Source organism: Bombus affinis, chromosome 1 (assembly GCF_024516045.1).
Source record: "Bombus affinis isolate iyBomAffi1 chromosome 1, iyBomAffi1.2, whole genome shotgun sequence".
NCBI classification, from domain to species: Eukaryota; Metazoa; Arthropoda; class Insecta; order Hymenoptera; family Apidae; genus Bombus; species Bombus affinis.
The window spans coordinates 11,238,922-11,259,303 of record NC_066344.1 but is presented as its reverse complement, the minus strand read 5'-3'; the positions used below and the strand labels follow the sequence as shown (position 1 = coordinate 11,259,303).

At 38.0% G+C, this 20,382-nt stretch overlaps 1 protein-coding gene across 7 annotated transcripts in view; it reads right to left on the bottom strand.

Moving 5' to 3' along the window:
* Positions 1-1,143: 1,143 nt before the first annotated feature.
* Positions 1,144-20,382, bottom strand: part of LOC126917046 (discoidin domain-containing receptor 2) — a 220,469-nt gene continuing 201,230 nt past the window's right edge. For all 7 annotated transcript variants that reach the window (XM_050723485.1, XM_050723456.1, XM_050723447.1 and 4 more), the window contains 4 exons: positions 18,187-18,279; positions 14,284-14,425; positions 8,662-8,811; positions 1,144-8,127 (listed from right to left, as the gene is read on the bottom strand). In XM_050723485.1, the coding sequence (XP_050579442.1) occupies positions 7,966-8,127; positions 8,662-8,811; positions 14,284-14,425; positions 18,187-18,279 (547 nt within the window). In that variant the 3' untranslated portion in view covers positions 1,144-7,965. The remainder of the gene's footprint in view (positions 8,128-8,661; positions 8,812-14,283; positions 14,426-18,186; positions 18,280-20,382) is intronic.

The window sequence follows — 20,382 nt, the reverse complement described above, 5'->3', positions numbered from 1 at the left end:
CATTCGGTTATGTATATTTTTAAATAACAAATAAGTAAACAACGCTGTATTTCTAAAAATATCGGCCTGTCGAATCGCACAGTTCTCGTCTGCGTTTATAGAAACATTGCTATCTCACTGCGGTAATATCATGCGATTTGGCAAGTTTATATTACTCTCGACGATATATTCTTAATGAACGTGCAACTCTGTTATTAGAAACATAAAACTGCCTAAATGCATAATATCAGCGCTACGATACTGTAACAATATCGCACCCAGTAAATATTGATACTGTTGAAATTTTCCTGTAATACAAATATCGTTGATGCAAGTACTCGAGAGTTGTCTGTAAATAAAGAGATAGAAGTAGCATTAATCGAATCCTTAAACGGTATTTATTATTAGTCCTAATCGGATTTGCGATCGTTTTATATAATAACAACACTTACGTCGATTACGCATTTCATATTTGATTCGATTGTAAGCGGATTTCGGATTACTTGATCTCTATTTGCACGAGCGCGTTTCCAATTAAATCAATCTTCCTCGATTCCAGCGGTGAATTTTGTTTCGCTCAGCCGATACCGATTGACAGTTGTCAGCCGCGTAAAAATTGTCGGAAATCGTGATCGAAAATTACACGAGTACACTTGGCAAGGCTTTTAACCGATCGTTCTTCGCTCGTTGAAAATAAATTATTCGCGGTCGAGAAGAAGTTGGAAACGAGACTCCTTCGTACAGTAACGTTACCGCAACACGTGAGAGGGATCCAAGGATCGACGATACACCAGAGACTGGAAACGTTATAAGAGCGCGCTGTCTGCATCGAGAACGTGAAAAAAAGCGACTAGGAGAAAAAGCTTACATTGAAGAAACTAAGCAGAATTCAATAACAACTTACCTTCCAGCCAGCGGCGACCGCGATGTTCCTTTCGAGCGATTCTTCCGAGAAACTTTGGTCGCTGCGAGGGAATTCCTGTTACGTAACCTGGTGAAGAGTTGCACCGTACTTTCGAATAGGGAAAGGTGAACCGGAATTAATCGCGAAAAACGATGTTCATTGCTGTTTCTTGAAATTTTCCGTCGATAAAACGCGGAAAACGTTTATTTGAAAAGGTTAACATTCGGTTTGAGGAGCAAAAGCAACAACCAGGAAAAGGATAAAAGTCAAAGCGCTGAGTATTTATTGAAAACGAATCGCTATGTACAAACGTATTAAATACACGTGTGTGACATTTATACAGGGAAAAGTGGAAGGGATTTCGAGTGTTAAACCACGCACAATAGTCAATACGCCCACTGATAAACGATAGATAACTGGCCCTACAACGTACGACCGTGAGCAGCCAACGCTTATTTGCAACCCATTCACCCGTTTATATTTGCACGTGGAGATTGGTAGACGTGCTCGTGTTCCGCGAATCCACGAATTTCGCGACGTTTATTTGTCTAAACGAGACGCGCTACCATTTCTCCGCCTTCGTCGCTGAATTTCGATCGATAGCGGTAAACCAGAGAAATTGCACCGTTTTTTTCCTGAAATTTTTAACCAACATTTCCAAATGGAAAAGTTTACGATTAACTATATTGTCATACAGACATTTTATTACGTGCCATTTTGTTTGTCTGATAGCTAACTATTCTGTTGCGGTAAATATATTTCAATTAGTTCCAATTGTTGCTATCTGTCAGTCAGCTATAATTGCTTTTGATTTGTATATATTAAGTTGGTCGGAAAGTTCTACTATGTTTAATTATTATCATTATTATTATTTTGACAGGATAGAAGTCGATTGTTCTAATTAAAATTTCTATTAATTATTCTTGGATATTAGTAATATTCATTATTATTTACGATAGTCATCTAAATGTTTGGCAATTTATCCGTCGCTGTTGAATATTTCATTGTCATTATTAAAATATTCTTTCAGTATTTCTATAGGCTGATTCTGAATATTCGACATCTTTTCCATCACAAAGTTTTACGAAGATCGATCAATAGATCCAAAAAACCTTGTGAATTCTTCACTACGAATTTTCGTATCTGACACTCGTACGAAACACATCGACTGAGATACACTTTGTTATAAAATAACTTATACATCAAATTTCCAATTGCAACTAATTTCTCCAGTAGTATTTAATACGTATTTTAAAAAATAAATAAATATATTATTTTCCCGCATTGGGCGTTTTTTAATCAGGTTCTTACGTTTCATTTTCATTGTACCAAATTGTTGTAATCATATAAAGGTACTACTATATGATGCAAAATTTGATATACTTAGACCTAATTAAACACTAGGTAAATGATTCAATAAATATAATGGCGCAAATATTTTTTGTAGCCACGATACATTCGTGAAAAACCATAAACAAGGTCTTCAAATGCAGTAGTAAAATCTGGCTGCAGAACTTTCCAAACAACCTAATACATAAAACAAAATATATGTATTTCGCCAACACGCATGTCGTGTTAAGAAGATGAAACTCATCAAACTGTTTCACAAACAAAATCCACCTCTCTGAATCTTGAAGGAACAGAGAAGGAAAAGAGAAAAAATATCTTTATATAAGGTTTCTCGCTATTTATCAAAATTCATTATGAGACACGTTGAGGAGATATCGATTCGATGTTGCGTCTCTATCAGAATTGGAAAAACGAAAATTCACGCGCGGCCGATAGAAAAGGAGAAAAAGCGCGATCGTGTTTCATAACGAAGGTAGCGGATATTAAATTCTATCGGCAAACGTGGAATTCCCGTGTACGCGGCACTTCCGTGTTCCGACTTTTGTTTGCGACTCGCGGACCAACAACGAAAACCGAGTGCTTCTATTGCGTAAATACGCGCGAAAAACAAAGCTCGTTTGCAAAGGAGAGACGGGGCCTGATTTCGAACAGTGAGAGTAACCGTTTCTATTGGGAAACGTACGAGGATCTTCCACGAAAAATAAAAATTTTCCATTTGTTTTTCATCATAAAATTGCACTCTACTTGTGTAAATTCCATTTCTCGGGAATTTCAGGTAGCGTCTAATTAATTGAACTCCTGCTCAGCAAGTTTTATTATCTAAACGAGACATCGTAGGTAGTGAGGAAAATCATTGAATTTTCATTATACGAACCGTTCAGATGAATGAACTTTCGTCGTAAAACAAAAAGCTAGATGAAAATTCATTTCCCATTTTTCAACTATATTCAACACAAAATATTTTGCTGAATTTATAATGTAAATTTTTAATTCAAATGATTATTTTCTTTATCTCCATAGATTTCATGAGGACAGGGCTCTCTAAAGTATAAATATAATTATGAGTTTATTAATATAACTTATATTAAATTGTATGTATATTTTAAATTTTTTGGATTTTTTGGAACAGACATTAATTTCGAGTTCTTGGCCCATTGTTTATTTCTTTCAGTGCCTATGAAAATTCTAAATTTTTCGCGATATTGTTATGGGTGTTCGAATGAATCGTGGATCTTCCATGACGCAGTAGCAAACGAAATGAACTTCATAATAAAATAGTACAGCAAAATAGTACACTGCCAGAGCGCACTAATAATTTTTACCGCGCGCCGCGTTATGTCTCGGTTGAAATAAAAACGGAGGCGATAAACTATATGGCCGAGGCTGGCACGCGAATGGTCGAGTCCCACTTTTTATGCTCGAAGGAGTCGAACATAGCGACGATGAAACGTTAAAACCGGCCCGTGGTCCCGGCCCCGTCGCTTTTGAAATATAAGAACGCACCGCAAGAACAATTAATGGAACGATTTCGGTGTCTCCTTTTCTTCCGTTTTTTTTTCTTTTTATCAGTGGAATACTGGTCGTGCCATATTTGCGTATCCGAGATTTTGTTATTACAAACTGTACAAAGTATCTCCTTCCTATGTCGTACGATATCATATCGCTACAATGGAAACGATTAGTTCAATGAATTCTCTTCGTCGCTCAATCTTCAACGATTTTTTCGATATATATATATATATATTTATATTTATATTTATTTATAGGTGTATCTCTCTCTGTGTTATACTCTCGACCATTCTCTCACACTTTCGCTCTTTCAGCCTTTTTTTTTCATGCGACAGAAATTCTTCCTACAAACAGAAACGATTAAACTAATAGTATCACAAAGAGATATGTAGGATTTCGAAATATTAATAAAGTAATGAAAATTCTTCTCGTTACCGTGTCACGTTACTTCCGTCCGATTCAGAATTCGAACATTTTCAAGCTGATATGCATTTCTTCCTGTTCCCCGGACAGAATAAACGTTATCTCGTCGGAACGGACGATATGTCAATGATACGTGATATTCAATCCTTAATTAATAATATTCACTCTATCGGATAATCGATAATTTCAATTTTGATAATTAATCGCGCGAAAGGAGTCCGGTTTTTCTTTGCTCTATTGATTGAACGCAAATCGAATAGGAAGCGTCATAAATTCAAATAAATTCGAATAAACGAGGAATTAACGATGAAAGAAGATCGGGCTGAAATGAAGAAGATAATGACCACGTTGGTAATTGAAGAAAAAAAGAGAAGAAACTGCTGAAATTCACTCGATCTCTAATTCTATCCCTTTTTTTTCTTCGTTCTATTTTTCCCAAACATACGTGCGACCGGGCGAAAAATTCTTATAATTTTTCCTCCTTCAATTTGTAGGAAGTTTTCACTGTGCGCACGTGTCGCCTATATCGTTCGTTCGATCGCACAGAAGACGATCCACAAAGTCGAATTAAAATTTCCCACTGATAATAATTCGTTAAGCTCATCAAAGTGGATATATACATCGATTCCATTTAGCCACGCGACTCCCTCGTGTTCTGTACGATCGATCGCGATTTCCTTCTTCTTTTCATTTCTTCACGCTTTTTCGTCCCTTTATTATTACTCAATTATTTTTTCCTTCAGATCGTAACGCTATTCTCGATCAGACGTTTCAACGAATTGAACGCAAATTTCGATTGTTTTTTGTCGTGTCGAAGGGAAAGGATTCGTACGAGATTTCGCATACAGGTTCCCCTAATACAATGGCAGTATTTACTTAGTGTCGTCGACCTTATTTTTAGATTATATTATAAAGTACCAACGTCGTGTCATAGACAATATCATAGACTTTTTCATATTCAAAATGAAACCACTCTCGCTTAATTTCAGGCAGCGACGGTTGTGTAGCTCTATAGAAAGACCATTTATCGATATTTGTCGTAACTTTTCTGTTTGAATAAACGTTTGAAGGACCTGCGCAGCGTAAAATATAACAATTATTGTGTATTATTCTTCGTATATATCGCGCTCCTTTTGCATATGGAAAGATAACAAATAATAGTGCTGGATCGACGGTCTCTTTATCGAACCACTTTCAGTCGCGTGCACATTTATCACTTACATTTCCTACGGCGATTTATATTTTACAGACCACCAGAGTGACTGTTTTTAGCTGAGTAACGTTATAAATTTTCAGAACAACGCGTCGATTTATCGTGCGATCTAGCGTCCCTCGTACGCCATCATTCTCCACCATTCATCCTCGTTTCTTTATTATTATCCTACTCTCTTTATTACCGTCTGCTATGTATTCTGTCCTACGAATTCGTTCTAACAATTATAAATTTCTCATTGTTCCGCATTGAACACGATTCACATACCCGATAAACATTCGCTCGTTACAAATACCTATATTTTCATAATACGTCTTTCTTCGTAAAAATCTTTGCTTGTTAAAAAAAAGCAAAACAAAGAAAAGTCATAACAACAATAATTTCCCTTCCTTGTATCTTTCAATGACTCGTACCATTTCTATTAAAGATAAATTAAGCATCTACATCTGCAACAATAGAAGTCGATCTAACACACTACAAGAACCTTCGTAAATTAATTTTCTTAAGCACGAAACAGAATATACCGTGCATTCAACACGCGATAGAGGATGGAAGAGAAAAGAAGCGAGAAGTCACATGATCGGCAACGAAACGCAAAATCGGTGAACGATTATTCGTACGAACTATTTTGTACCCTCGATCACGGGGCAAAAATTCGCTGTAAAAGACGAGCAAAAGTATATCCACCGGGTAAATGGACCGTGTATATTCCTTCCTATAAACGTAACTTCAGGTCACGCGAGCTTCTCTCTCTCTCTCTCACTCTCTCTCATACACACCCTTATTCACCCCATATACGTTCCCTGGTCTGTAGAACGACGACACATTCGACTCGCGGTATCGCTAGTTTCGGTCTTCGGGACATCGAACAAGCGTCGCGAATCGATAGGTCGAACGATGGCGGGAAACGACGCCGCGCGACCGCCGAGGGGAATGCAAGCTGCTTGAAAACGACGCTCTCTAATAAATTTTACGCTATCGATTAAACCCTTTAACATCTCTTTACACGCTATATTTATTTTCATTTATATATTATATATATATATATGAACTTTTTTTTGTTTCTTTATACTTGCAACCTCTAGTGGTATTGTCAAACATTTATGCACTTCGGCTAAGCGCATCTTAAGCTTATTAGTAGTTTCAGGGAACTTAAACGTAAGCCAGCGGCTCAAGGAATTCCTTTTACCTCGTTCTTTACATCGTTCAGCCTCTCTCCTCTCAGACGAATCCAACCAGGGACTAATATATGTACTTAGATTATCTCTGCGTGTATTTAGTATCGTCTGTCATCGAACACGATCGATAGTTTTATGCTTAGCCAAGGCCAGGAGCTGCCCACAAAAATTCTCTAGAAAAATTCACGCGTAATCCCCGGGTCCTCTTTCGTCGGTGACATTAAATGAAATCTTATGAAAGAAGGATCGCGTGTACATTCAACCGTGTTGTTTCTTCTGTCGATTTTTACCCTGGCTTCCACCAGGTTCGTGTTTAAATACGGTTAATGAACTAGGAACAGGTTTTCCAATGTCGTCTATATTATTCGGATTCGTCTTCGATTTATGTTATAGGATACACAATATGGTAGAATATCGTTCGATTATTGTGTCCTCGGTTATTTAATACGGTAAGAATTGTTACAACGAAGACAGTAAGAAGCTATTGCTGATTTATCAAAATCGACGACCCGCTGTTCAACGTTTCGGAGTTTGAGCGACCCTTTTATTCCTTTTTGTAACTTCTAGACACGAAATGGTTACGGGGAGCGTTCGAGAGGGTAGAAATCGTGTTTCTCGACCAGATAGAAACACATACGGGCAAGAGGCACGTGGAAGAGTTTCCGGAAATGATTCGCCACGGTGGAAACGTTTGTTGTATCTTCGCGATTTTCCAAAGTCCGAGCCACGTGTATTCTGAACGTGACATGAGTGCCGTTGCGGCGGGTGTCATAAGCTTGTTTGCTGACAGTATCAATTTCAGAACGGCGTGTGTGCGATTTATTGAACGTGCTTTCCGCCCACTGGCCCGCGCTAGAAACGTTCCATTTCGTATCGGATGTCGCGGCTGGAGATCCATCCTCCAGATGATTTCACGCAGGTGAGTATATTCGTTTATTGTGCTTTACGTAGTTATATGCATAATTATAGTCTCATATTCCTTCACCAAATAAAATTGACAAAAATATACAAATATTTTTTCTTAAATTATAACGATTTTCTTATAATAAAAGTTAGACCATTCCGTAAATATCAACGACGGAACATGTTGATAACGAATCGATATTTTAAAGGTAATCAAGTAGTATGAATCAAGCTTTCACTATGTGTAATCGTACAGTCTTTAAATTTGTTTGAATAATTAATAAAAAAAAAGAATTAAGAATTGATCACGAATCACATGATCACGATCAGACATTTACCTTTGTTCCTGACGATTCGTCGTTTCGAACTAGATGGATTTTGACCTTGGTGTACTAACTTGGTCTGACTTGGTGTATCTTGGTCGTCGAAGGACAGTTCCACCAGTTTCCGTTCAGCTCGCCGATCATAGAAAGCCGGATAAGATTCCAGCCTTCTAGTTCTCTGTATCAGGTGTCGTTCGAGTCGACGTGCTTGTAACCGAGATTTTTCCGCTGGAGGAACATGTGGATTTCCCGGAAGCTCGGTCTGTCCACGTCGTTCCTATGCCAGCACTCGCGCATCAGCTCGTAGATGTCCTTGGGACAATTCTTTGGTAATGGTAGAATAATCTGCGAAAAATATCGTTCGTCCAATCGAATCTATTGTCAAGCAAAAGAATATTTCGAGATCTAGATTAATCTTATTTCAAATTTATTTAGATTATAACTGGGTAATTAAATAATTAAAAATTAGTAATTGCAAGTTAAATAATTAAATTATTTACTTTGAGTTAAGATTACTTTGATTACCTTTCATTATTTCTTTAATTATTTTATTTTAATCTAGTTTAATTTTAAATATAAATTTCAATCTTCTGATCATCTAATTTGGAATTATTTTAGATTTATCTCTAGTATCATAACGACATCATAGTTAGAATGTTATTGTTTGGAGATTGAGGTTTGTGGTATACCGTACCCATAAATTTCAATTTTTTAAACAGAAATAATTGTTCAGAGGAGGAAAGTTAATCGAGAGGTTGAGAACAAATGGCAATAAAAGATTTATAGTGCATTTAAATTGAAGGCACTCGCTAGATTCATTCTGCGTATTCAGTCTGCGTATGTTAACATAACGTGAGGAAAACATCGAAAGGTACTTACCCTTCTATCGTCCTCTTGGTAAAAATAAGTTGCATTCTCGACGATACGATGATCAGGCAGCTCCTCGAACGGTTGTTCCCTTGCGAAGGTTAAGATTTCCCAAAGTGTCACTGCGAATGACCAAACGTCGCTCTTCGACGTATGTCTTCCCTGAATTCATTCAAAATTATATAATCATAATCACATATAGGTAATTCAAAGAAATAGAATCAATCTCCATAGTGATTAAAATGGGGGATTATAAATTTTAAATCATTCTAAATTCGCTCAAAGGATTATCGTTTATTTTTACACGATAATCGAATGTGTTTCCAAACAATGTATCGAAAATCGGGATATATTTTATCCTATTACACGAACAGTTTCGCTCTAAACAATGACGTAACGATGGTGACCAAAAAAAAAAAAAAAAAAAATGAAATCCGATTTTCGAAAAACAAAATTGAACAAAGATTGATTTCGTTTTTAACTGACTATAATCCATTGGGGGAACTGAAAAAAATATATTGTAACGTAACATGGGAGATTTTCTCGACAGGCTTGTCCTGTAAATGCCATTCGAAGTAGAAATCTATTTACGGGGTGGCGAGCACGGCAGCTGGTATCGTTGCTTGACGAGAAATTACTCCAACTTGAGTGCTTTAGTTACGTAATTTCATGGTACTACTCTGTCTTAGCCGGCGTTGCAGTGTGCCACGAGCAAGTTTACGGAACACGCATGTACCAGAAACCTGTGACTCTTAAGCCGACGTGCGTGCACGTTGCGAGTTATGATAAATTCAACGTGATCGTTAAAGCAATAGTTACGCCAATTAATTCAACGTCGTAATTAGCCATTACGGCAAAGTAATTAAGAGTTAAATGAAAATCGAATCGTCCGACAAATCAACAAGAGCTTAATTTTTCATCGAAGCTTCGTTATCTCGACGGCTTGCATACATTAAAATCTATCGGCGAATATTCTTATCGGGATAATATTATTAACCCGATTATATTTATCAACAAGTGTACGACGAACAAGAGAAGAATACAGTTCTAACATCTTTATACTTCAAGTTGTATAGGCGAAACATACTGTAATAATCTATTTATTGCAGAAACTGTAAACATATTTATTTTCGATGAAACTGATGTTAATTTTAGAACTTTCTTATAGCGTTATATCTTCCTTATGAAAGAATAATAGATAACCATATAATAAATTAAAGAATAACAAAGAATAATAAAATAACAATAATATATTAATAGACCGCACGTGTTTATGGAGATTTATACCTTTATGAACCCAAAAAATGGAACACAGTGAAATAGTATCCGAATAAAGATGCAGAATAAAATTTTCTATAAACGTCAAAACATTCGCAGTCCAACCATTAATAATTGATAACAAAAGATATTTCCCTACAATTAAAAATAATATTCTTTTTACACTGAAAGGTTAAAGAGAGTCATTGTTTAACCGCGATAGTATTTGCTCTAAAAGGTACTATCCACTCTGGGTTAACCTATTCTTTTTACTCGAAACGCTAGACTCTTAGCAAATGGAGGAGCGTTTCCCCTGCTCCGCCACGCATTAACTTTAATGTCGCCAGTTCGAGAGAGAGTCGAGGTTGAATGTCGTAAAGTTTACGGGAGCCAATCGCGGGACATTAGTTCGCGCTGGCGTTCAACTTAATAAAGTCGAACGTTAAATCATTAAATCGACGCTAATTCCGTATAATTCTTGGAGAGATATTTGGCACGCACGCGAGCACGCATTGCCACGGAACCATGGCCATGGGCTCGTTTCATTAACACGGGTACAATGGCGCAGGATGGATAAACGATAGCAATAATGAAACATTAACGACGCAGTCAATTCGAAATGACTACGTGAACGAGCGGCAAAATACTATATCGCCCGCTCGTTTCCCATTTAGTCGAATTACCATTTAGCTATCAATTTGCTTCTGCACGGATTTCATTCATACGCGATTTCCGATGCTAATGGGTCCGCGATGATGGGTCGATCGAAGCTTCGATCTCAGCCACTTCCACGAATAGAATCTACAAGATGAATGTCCTTACTGTCAGAATTATTGGAATTCTGCCTTCCAGATAGGTTTTCGTCCGTGAATTACATTTACTAATATTAGATTGATAGTTCCTTCACCAAGTATTGTTGGTGTATTTGGAATTTTAATTATTATAGGTTTTCAAATTATTGGAATATATTCTATAAATTACTGGTAGTTGAAATATACATTTTAGTCGTGAAGGTAACGGGAGGAACCAGGCAAAGTTCTATCAAAATTAACTTGTGATTTGTAATTATCGCTCGAAATAGAAATTTAAATACGTCGTTTACAGTGCTTCAAAGTACAAGATATGCGAATTTATCCTTCATAAAATACAATCCGTCAGATGTACAAGTAAACATTTATCTATTTATGTCGCTGTCACTATATATTTAAATACGATTGTTTAATTAATAATGAATAAATACTATTTTTAAAAAATTACGCAATTAAACCTTACAGTACTAATGAATAAATTCTTAAAATAGTTAAAATGATATCTCATCATGCAAAAATAACGAAACACGCTAAAAACAAGAAAAATATCAAGGAATATTAAGTTTAACGTTACCCGCTATCATTTAATTAAAGCACGGAGGCTCGTCATTATAGAGAAACTAACATTAGCAGTTACAGCTGCAATGCATCCAATTAACACGAAACTCGCGTCTCACCAAATATTCCTGATCCCAATTACCTCTGTAAGACAGAGAGCGAGCGGCTCATCGTGTGTCTGATCACGAACGTGCTTATTCCACTTGTCGCTCCAACACGAGCCTTTGGCTTGCCTTTGCGAAACACCCAAAAACTCCCACCAGAAGAATCACGCATCCCTAGTCACTCGAGAACGATACGAATTTTCAGAGATTCTCCAAGGGTAAACATCGACATCCTCCCCTTTTCGACCCCTCCATCAATCCTACAAACGATCACGAAATCGTTCAGAATTTTGACGGGGAACCGACGAATGAAACGAACGTGTTCCAATCGTTGGTTAAGCAGGAAATACATATTCGTTGGACATCGAAAACGAATTGGTGAAACGCGTTTTCTGGCTAGGACTTTTACGACGGTTTCACGATGACACGAGGCCCGGGAAAACAGCGAATAAGCCCGATTCGTTAATGCCACGCGACCGCAGACAGCTCTATCGGGCTGATGCTTCGCGGTTTCGCGGATCGACAGTTCGATATCGACGGCTACAAACGAGAAATTAAAAACAGGATACACGAGAATAAAATACGTCGGGCTTGGGCGAAAGCGCGAACGCTACCGTTCGTTACACTGATATACTGGCATACCGTTCGCTGCCAATAAATTCACCGTAACCGCGCGTCGCTACGCGGAATAACGTATTTTCGCGACTTCATTCCCAGCGTGCCTGTCCATGAATGCTAACCGGCTTGTATTACTTTTGAACAACGGTCGTTCGATAGTATGACGAATAAATTAAGAGAAAAACGTATACGGCCTCGCGTTCGAACGAAATGATCACGTTCTTTTCATGAAGTCAGATGTTTGGATACCAAACATCGAGTTAATTTTACAAAATGTTCTCATTTATAAAACGGATAAAAGTCCTCGGGAAAAGCCTTTTATTGAAAGAAATCGAAAGACAGTTCCGAATTTCTTCGATCAGAATTGACGACGCATACGTATGGCACATTGGCTGCGTAGATATGAAATATCTGTGACGTACACGTTTGTAACATCTTGAAATCATAAAACATTTAAAAATTATTTTCGTTTTTCTATTGTTTTGTTCAGAAAGCTGTAGTCTATTATATTTTATATCTATTACACTCTTCTTTAGGTACTACGAGTCTATTACACTCTCAAGTAGATGATTGTATTATAATGCGCCAGTAACTGGTAATTTTCTTTAAGCAACAATACTTTATCTCTCAGAAATGTAACATACAAAAACGACTTTCAGATTATTTTCCTTTGTAAAGGTTATTCTTCGATTAAAGATTTCTTTTTCAATAGAACATTCTTATCATATCTTGAATGTGATATTTATCGTGCGACAGCCTAATAGTTGTTCATCCTCTGGTTAAAAAAGAAACATCGATGTAGTAGCTGGAAAAAATGCGCAGGCTGTTATTACGCTGCGCATCAAAAATTAAGTCAAAAAGCTCGACCACCGCAAACTAGACGTTGATGTTTACCCTGCTTCTTTTATCGAGCGTGCTAACCGCAAACTGTGTACCGCGGCAGTTTGGGTACGCTTCAAAAATATCACGCATACTTTCAACGTTAGGAAACTTTTCCCTTTATGTCAGGGTACAAATATTTGTTATTGCTTACAATATAAGCACAGAAAATAAAGAGGAAAAAATGGGAACCCAGACACAAAGAGATATAGTAATGAATATAACAAAGATCTTCATGTCCGCGTATGATGATACATCGGTTTTTTAATTCTTTAATTTTTTAATTTCCCTAAATATTTCTTAGTCGATACTTCGAATTTCTCATACCAACGAATACTGGATGAAATTATACTGTTAAACAATAAAACTATCAAAGTACCATTAAAATGCGAACGTTCTAGGTTATTAGCTCCGTAATGTGACCTAATCTAGTAGCTCCCGAACCCACTTCGACTGCTTGAATCCACTTCGAGTTCCTCCGATCCGCATGGATCAGGCTGGATAGGTTTCTGAACAAGAAGGAGGGTTAAAACAGATCCCGCTGGATCGAGGCAGATTCGAAGTCGAAATGGGTCGAAGCACGTACAGAAGCCGCCATTAAACGGTAATCACTGTTGTTTCAACACGCCGCAACGGGGATCGTACGAATCTTTAAGGCAAATATTAGCGGAATAAAAACAGCCACAGAAAAAAGCAGAAAAAATAAAAGAATAGAGAAAAAAAAATTGGAACTTTCATCGGTCGAAGCATGGAACGTGCGAGGCTTTGATTTCGACGCAGGGAAGAGAGCGAAAACAACCGGGAGAGGGTATTCGCGAAAGCCAAACCGAGTTTCATCGCGCGGATGCGTAGCTATAGTCCATTTAAATATCACTGACCGAGGCGGCACGAAATAAAACCACTCGATCGCGTTCGCTTTATTTTTTCCTCCCATGCTTCGGCGACAAAAATCGTTTACAATTTGCTGTGTGGCGTCTGTCACGATCAAACTTGATTCGTTTTCCCTCTCGTAACCGTGAGCTATTACCGGATTATACAGAGGAGGATATATAGAGAACCCACGATATATTACGTCGATATTTGATTTGGGAAGCAACCGGAAAAAAGTAGCGAAGGATAAATCGACTTAATTAGAACGTACTGCAACTGTCCACCGTTGAGTCAATTGATCAAATACATTGACAAACATCGTATCAGCTGTCTGTCACACGTAATGTTGTCAGATAGACTAACACAATTATTCTCGAACATAAATAAATCTCTAACTTTGAAAATGAAACAGGAAAAGCCTGATCCGTCAATCTGACCAATCAAAGTACCAAACTATGGTTGAGTACCTTTGCTGCAAATCCAATACTCGGACCAACCATTTCCCTATGATGTGGATTAACTGGTAATTAATGACTTACCATTAGCATAGATTCCCAGGCCATCCATCGAATCGGTAGAGGTGGTCGCCCTTCGACCCGGAAGTAGTCGGCTGCGTAGGCGTTTCTTCCGGAACCTAGGTCAGAGACTTTCACCGTGTAACCACGACTCACCAAACAATTTCTGTAACACACCAATAAACCCATCCATCGTATATTCCACTTTCTTTCCAGTTTCTAGTTCACCATTTTTTTCTATTACAACAGCTGGCACGCCAGTGGCTACAGCCGCTGATGGTTTTCAGCTGACCCACATTAGTGGTGCTAACTTTTTCAATATTCAGGATTTTAAATATTCGCTGGGCGAAAAAGTGGCCCGTTTTATTTCCCAGCTATTCGTTCTTTTGCTTTCTCAATCGACCATAGCGTTCCTCTAGACTTCCCATTCGAGCCAACGCTCTTTATCTGCGACAAAACCACCCCGCTACGTGAAAATACAGTAGACTTCGAGAGATAATCCGTCTTCGAGGCCGAGTGGATTATTCCAGTCTCTCCTATCCCGATACTCGAACACGTACACGAATGTATTGCTGTGAATCGCGGTTCGAAGATTGTTTACGATCTCGGGGCTGGATCAACGCGATCCAAAAGAAGAATATGGTTTTCGCATGATCCACATGTGTTTGACCAGTGACTTGATCCATCTCGACAGAGAAAGTGGAAGTTTATATTTTGGGTGTAATTTTCCTCTTGTGTGAGTTTACGTTTCGAGAACATATTTGAATAACAATTGTAGAACTTTTTGAAAAAAGAGTCTATAGATCCATAGTCAATATATCTACATATAGATATCATGTGTATTTTTCTACTCAAATATTCCGGTCCATTTTTGTTAATATGAAAAGAACGAAGTTCTTTAGGAGCCATTATAATTACAAACTGGAACTAGTGAAGCTAGTATTAAAACGCTAAAATTAAAGCTTCCAGTGAAATTTATATAACTCATCGTTTTGTCTCATGGAGGATCCTTTTCTAGGAAGCATTTGATGTTCCTTCAATTATTTAAACATTGCTACTTTCTTCTCCATACGTTGTGCCATTCTCAAAATAATTTATCCAAGTAAACTAGACATAAAATCACTAAATATTTCCGATACTAGCCAGGTACACGAAATACAAATCGCTATGTAAATAAACCAAAAGCGCGGGTAGCTTCCAGCAACCATTAAATTTAACAAGAAACCACTAATGAGAATGTTTTCCCTCGTGACACGCACTGAATCAACGATGTGAACGGAACTTTGTACCATGTGTCATTATCCACTAATTACGGACCATAATTCATTGTTATCCGCTTAACAATTCCTTCCGATTCAACACACCTCCCTTCACCGATGACAGTCACTCATCGTTCAAACTCTATTCGTTTCTTTCTTATATGTCTTCCTTTTTTTATTTTACTAATTACTTAAGGGCTAATTAGCGTTTCCGATAACAGAAAAGGGAGAAAGGGGGTTAAAGCGAGTGAAAAGCTGGAATGATACCTCGAGGTTCGAGCTAAAACCATTTTCATCGGAACGAAAATTCAAGAAAATCTTTCGAGTAAGTCTGTCGCGCGTTTTCGCGCGTTCTAAAGCCTCGTCTGAGCGACCATGCACTCTGGAGGATCGTTTTCAAGAGGGGTGTCGCTTTTAAACAGCTCGTTTCTACCGGAAGCGTGATTCTGTCGAACGCGACGATCGTTCAAAGTTTCACGCCGATTTCTACACGGAACTGGCCGCTTACCGCGACGAATCGAGCACAGAAGAGGTTTAGTAGCAGCCACTGAGGCGGCATTCAGTTCGCTTGTAACACGGAATAGCCGCAATCCTCGAGCTTTCACCGCATTCCCAAGGATATCTTTTCACGCCATGGTTTAACACCGTAACGACCGTTTCAACGTCTCGCTACAAGATTTCTAATTAATCTTTTCATACTACAATGATTATTTGACGAAATATTCTTCATTTTTAATCGAGTCGCGCCGTGGAGTCACATCAGGGAGGTTGATTCTCGATTAATCGCAAACGACCTGTGCTATCAATATTAATTTCTTCGCAAACGAATTTATTTGAGGTAATTAATTTTTGCTTTAATTGAGGAACATAATGAACGCATATGTTACTATCGAGCGTTAAGATTAATTATTGGTGAAAGGTTTTTGTACACCGTGGAATATTTATTCACGACGATTTTCTCTCTCGTATATCTCCTGGAATAATTGTTTAATCTGGAATCAAAGAGAAACTGAATGTACGTACACATATGCGTATGCCACAGAAGAGTAATAAGCGTAATTTTGTAAACAGAATTAAAAGAAAATTTTAAACACGTTTCAGCGTATCGTTTATATCAAAGCAAACATTGACCATTTAGTGAATCGTTTAGCGAGCCTTTATTTTAGTAAAAAATTCTAATGAGAGCGAAAAGAATTGACAAAATACAGAAAAATATACTTTTTCTGTCTATGATTTTTTTCATTAGTTGGTCGCTTATCCAGCGTGCTCTCGCTGTTCAGAACTCGTTTCTATAAATCAACTGGCAATTAATTTCATCCGCCACAGGCCGCGCGCGCGTTTCGCGTTTATGCGACGGCCGCGCCGCGGGCCATTGTAATTAAAGTTTATGATTAGAGTTAATAATTCGAACACGTGACCCAGCCATCCTCCGGTCCACTCGTTCCCTTTTAACGGTTCTGCCACGCAGAACGTCCCATAGATCTGCCAGCACAACTGGAACCAGGTAATTTCCACATCGACGAAGCTTGAGAACCTTGGTTAGGAATTGGCGATGTCGTAACCAGAGAATTTAGTCCTTATAATGCGACTCGGAAGTAGCGACGTAATGCTGCTAACGCTTCGTCAGCGTTGAAAGAAAATTGGATATGTTAATTAAAGTATATGGTAATTATCCAATTTGTTATAGTCTATAAGATTATTCGTTGTAATTTATACAATAAAGATTTTTCTTTTGGTAGAATACATCTTTACCTTGAATCATCGTTCATGATAAAAATTGTTTTTTTTTTTTTTAAATAAAGATGCTGTTGTTGTTCCATATTGGTTGTCCGAAGGCTATTTTTATCTGCATAGAAGAGTTCTTTTATACTAAGCCAAAATTTCTAAAAAATTATTGCTAATCACTGTATTTCGCAATATATCATCACAATATACGTTTCTATGATTTGGTCTCTTCTATAGTATTCTGGTATCTAATCGTAAGACACGCGTCTCTTAGGTAAACATCTCATTAACAAGTCCACGCTTCTATTTTTGCCTGATCTTGTAAGAAAAATGTAACAGTTCAACGGAATATACCGTAAAATAAGACGTTACTAGTTCTCGACGCTCTTATTCTAGGAATTTTATCATTTCAAGGTATTTAGTTTTATCGATGATTTCTCTGATAGATTCCTAGATAAAACGTTTCCTCCTCTGTCCTTTCCTCTCCCTATATTTTCCTAACGTTACATTACTATACAGATACTAATAGATTTAAAATTCATTTACTCGAAAATAATTAAAACAGAAACCTACAAAAGCAATTACACTTAGTGGAAGCTCATTAACCAGCACAACAATATAAGTGTCCCGAACGCCCAGTGCATTAACAGTTACACGCTACATTTCCCATCGATCGTTATACCATTCCCCGAAACACGTGACAAAACTGTAGCGACAATTTTGCTAGAAATACCAAAGCAGAGAAGTTACAGTTCGAACAGCATGCGCGATCGACCGGATGCCCAAACAAAAGTAGCGTTCCGTGGTCGAACGAACCGTCGACGGAGAAAACGCGTTTGCGTTCACGTGGCGAAACAGGAACGTAGCTGTACCATCGAACGTGGGAATGACTGATCGACAAAGTTCGGCTTAAAGTAATCTATGAGAAACTGTCTGTCGTTACCTTGTGGCGAGATCCCGATGCACGAAGTCCATTTCCTCGAGGTGTTTCATGCCGGATGCTATTTGCGTGGCCATGTAAACCAACGTGCCGAAACTGCAACACGAAGAACGAGACGGTTACGTTCAGAAGTTTCGCGGAGTGAAATTCTGGCTTCGTGTACGTGGTAGCCTACACGTTTAAACGTTCGTTCCGTACACAAAAGCGACTCGTTGGTATCGGCTCGCAATACCGCAAATGACGACGCTTTCGAAGCACAGACGAACGCGCGTCCACCATTTGCATTAACGACAAAAGCTGGCCAGATCGACCACATTCCCTTCTGCATTCGTAGATATAAATTTGGTGCTCTTTTTGTTGGTCTTTCCCTTTTTTAGTGTTATTTCCTATTCAAGGTGTGTATACGAGTGGAACGTTCTTAACGTTTGCCCCTTTTCTGTCCTTCTTTCTTTCTTTTCTATCTTTTTCTTTTCTCTCCCCTTTTTTGTTAAAATGTTCTCCTGTCCCATTTTAAAGCTGACAAAAACCGAAGTTCTATCATTTTCTCTGTACCGCCCTTGTCCTTTTTCATCCAAATTAAAGTACATACTTGTCATTATTTTGAAACAGCATGTATAATATAACTTTTCCTAAAAGGCGAAAATTGAAAAATACTGAAGAGAACACTTTAATTAAAAGGATAGTAATATAGGAAGAGGATGAAATTAGGATTTATACGAAAGAATGTAAGCACACCCAAGAGTTTGGTGGAAGAAGTAAAAGAAATAGAAAAATAGAAGAGTAGAAGATGTGTATCTGAGTTAGTTGTTAAATGATACTTGTTCTTTAGTTTCAGTTGTCTTACATTCTACTTTATACCTACCATTTCAACCAAAGATAGTGGAATAAAAATTCTCACAAAACTATCGATCCTTAGTAGCGTCATTATTCATAGCGACGAGTTTCTAACCAGCAAGAACGTACAATAACAGAGACAAGTATCTGCTTGTATGGCTCGCGTAAATGGAAGCACGGCCGTCAAACGTATGCCGATTCGAACCGACGCAGCGCGTGCTTTTTATCCTTCCTTCCCGACTTCCCAGAGACGTTTATCTCGTTAGAAATCACGTGACGTACGAATGTATCAGGCTGCGGACGAGTTATTTCGTTTTATCGGTGACGAAATATTTGTCAGGGAGTCGTTCAGTACGCAAATTTCCAGCTGGTTGTAGATCGATACGGTTCCCCGCACTGGACGAAGACAAAGAGTGAACGAGGTCTATCGGTCGTTTCTCTTGCAGTGGCCACCGGAAACGAACGCACGGGAAAAACACGGTGCGCCGACAGCTGTCACGAGCACCGATGATCTTCTCTGTCGTTCGCCTCTCATTTTCAGCCGATTTCTCGTATTTCGAGCACTTTCCAAACGATCCGCGGATACGTCGCGTTTCCACGCGCAACTCCAACGCCATTCGAACTGACGTGCATACGCGTGCGGGGCTAAAAAAATGAAAAAGGTTGGCCTCATTGCGCGTCTCAACTCTCTCGTTAAATGGAACACCATTTTGTCGCCAGCAATGTGTCGATAGTGCCAGTAGCAATCGATACCTCGTTTTAACAGCGTGCTTTAGTTTGTCGTAATTAAGGAAAAAACATTATCCGAAATTCGCTGGATACGTTTTACCATTTTTCTGATTGTTACATGTTTACATTAGTAGTTGCATAACGTGATCCCGTTAATTAAAATGTTCCAGCAGTTTTTCATATTCTAAGATATGTTGAAATATTTAAAGGTCACTGTGTCTCTTGCCTTTTAAGTCAAGTTAGTTTATATTATACAGGCTGTTGCGAATTGATGGCTAAAAAATCAACGAAATAAAGCCATTGATAAAACAATTATTTGACAGCAAATAAACTCATACGAAATGAAAGTAACCGTATATCCTAGATAAAAGTTTCTTCGGTTCTAATATCAAGCACATCGTAGAATCATACTAAAAACGAAATACTTCACAAGACTCTTTATAATCTTTTGATATTCATCGTGTCGATACTTTATAATCCTTTGATATTCACCGTACCAATACCTTACTGACGTATAAAACTAAAGAAAGATACAAGCAAATAGCATTTTTAAGACTTCAATAGCGATCTTTACAGTGTATCCTGCCTCATCCTCAATAAGTACCATTTCTCCGGTGAGACATCGTAATTAATTAT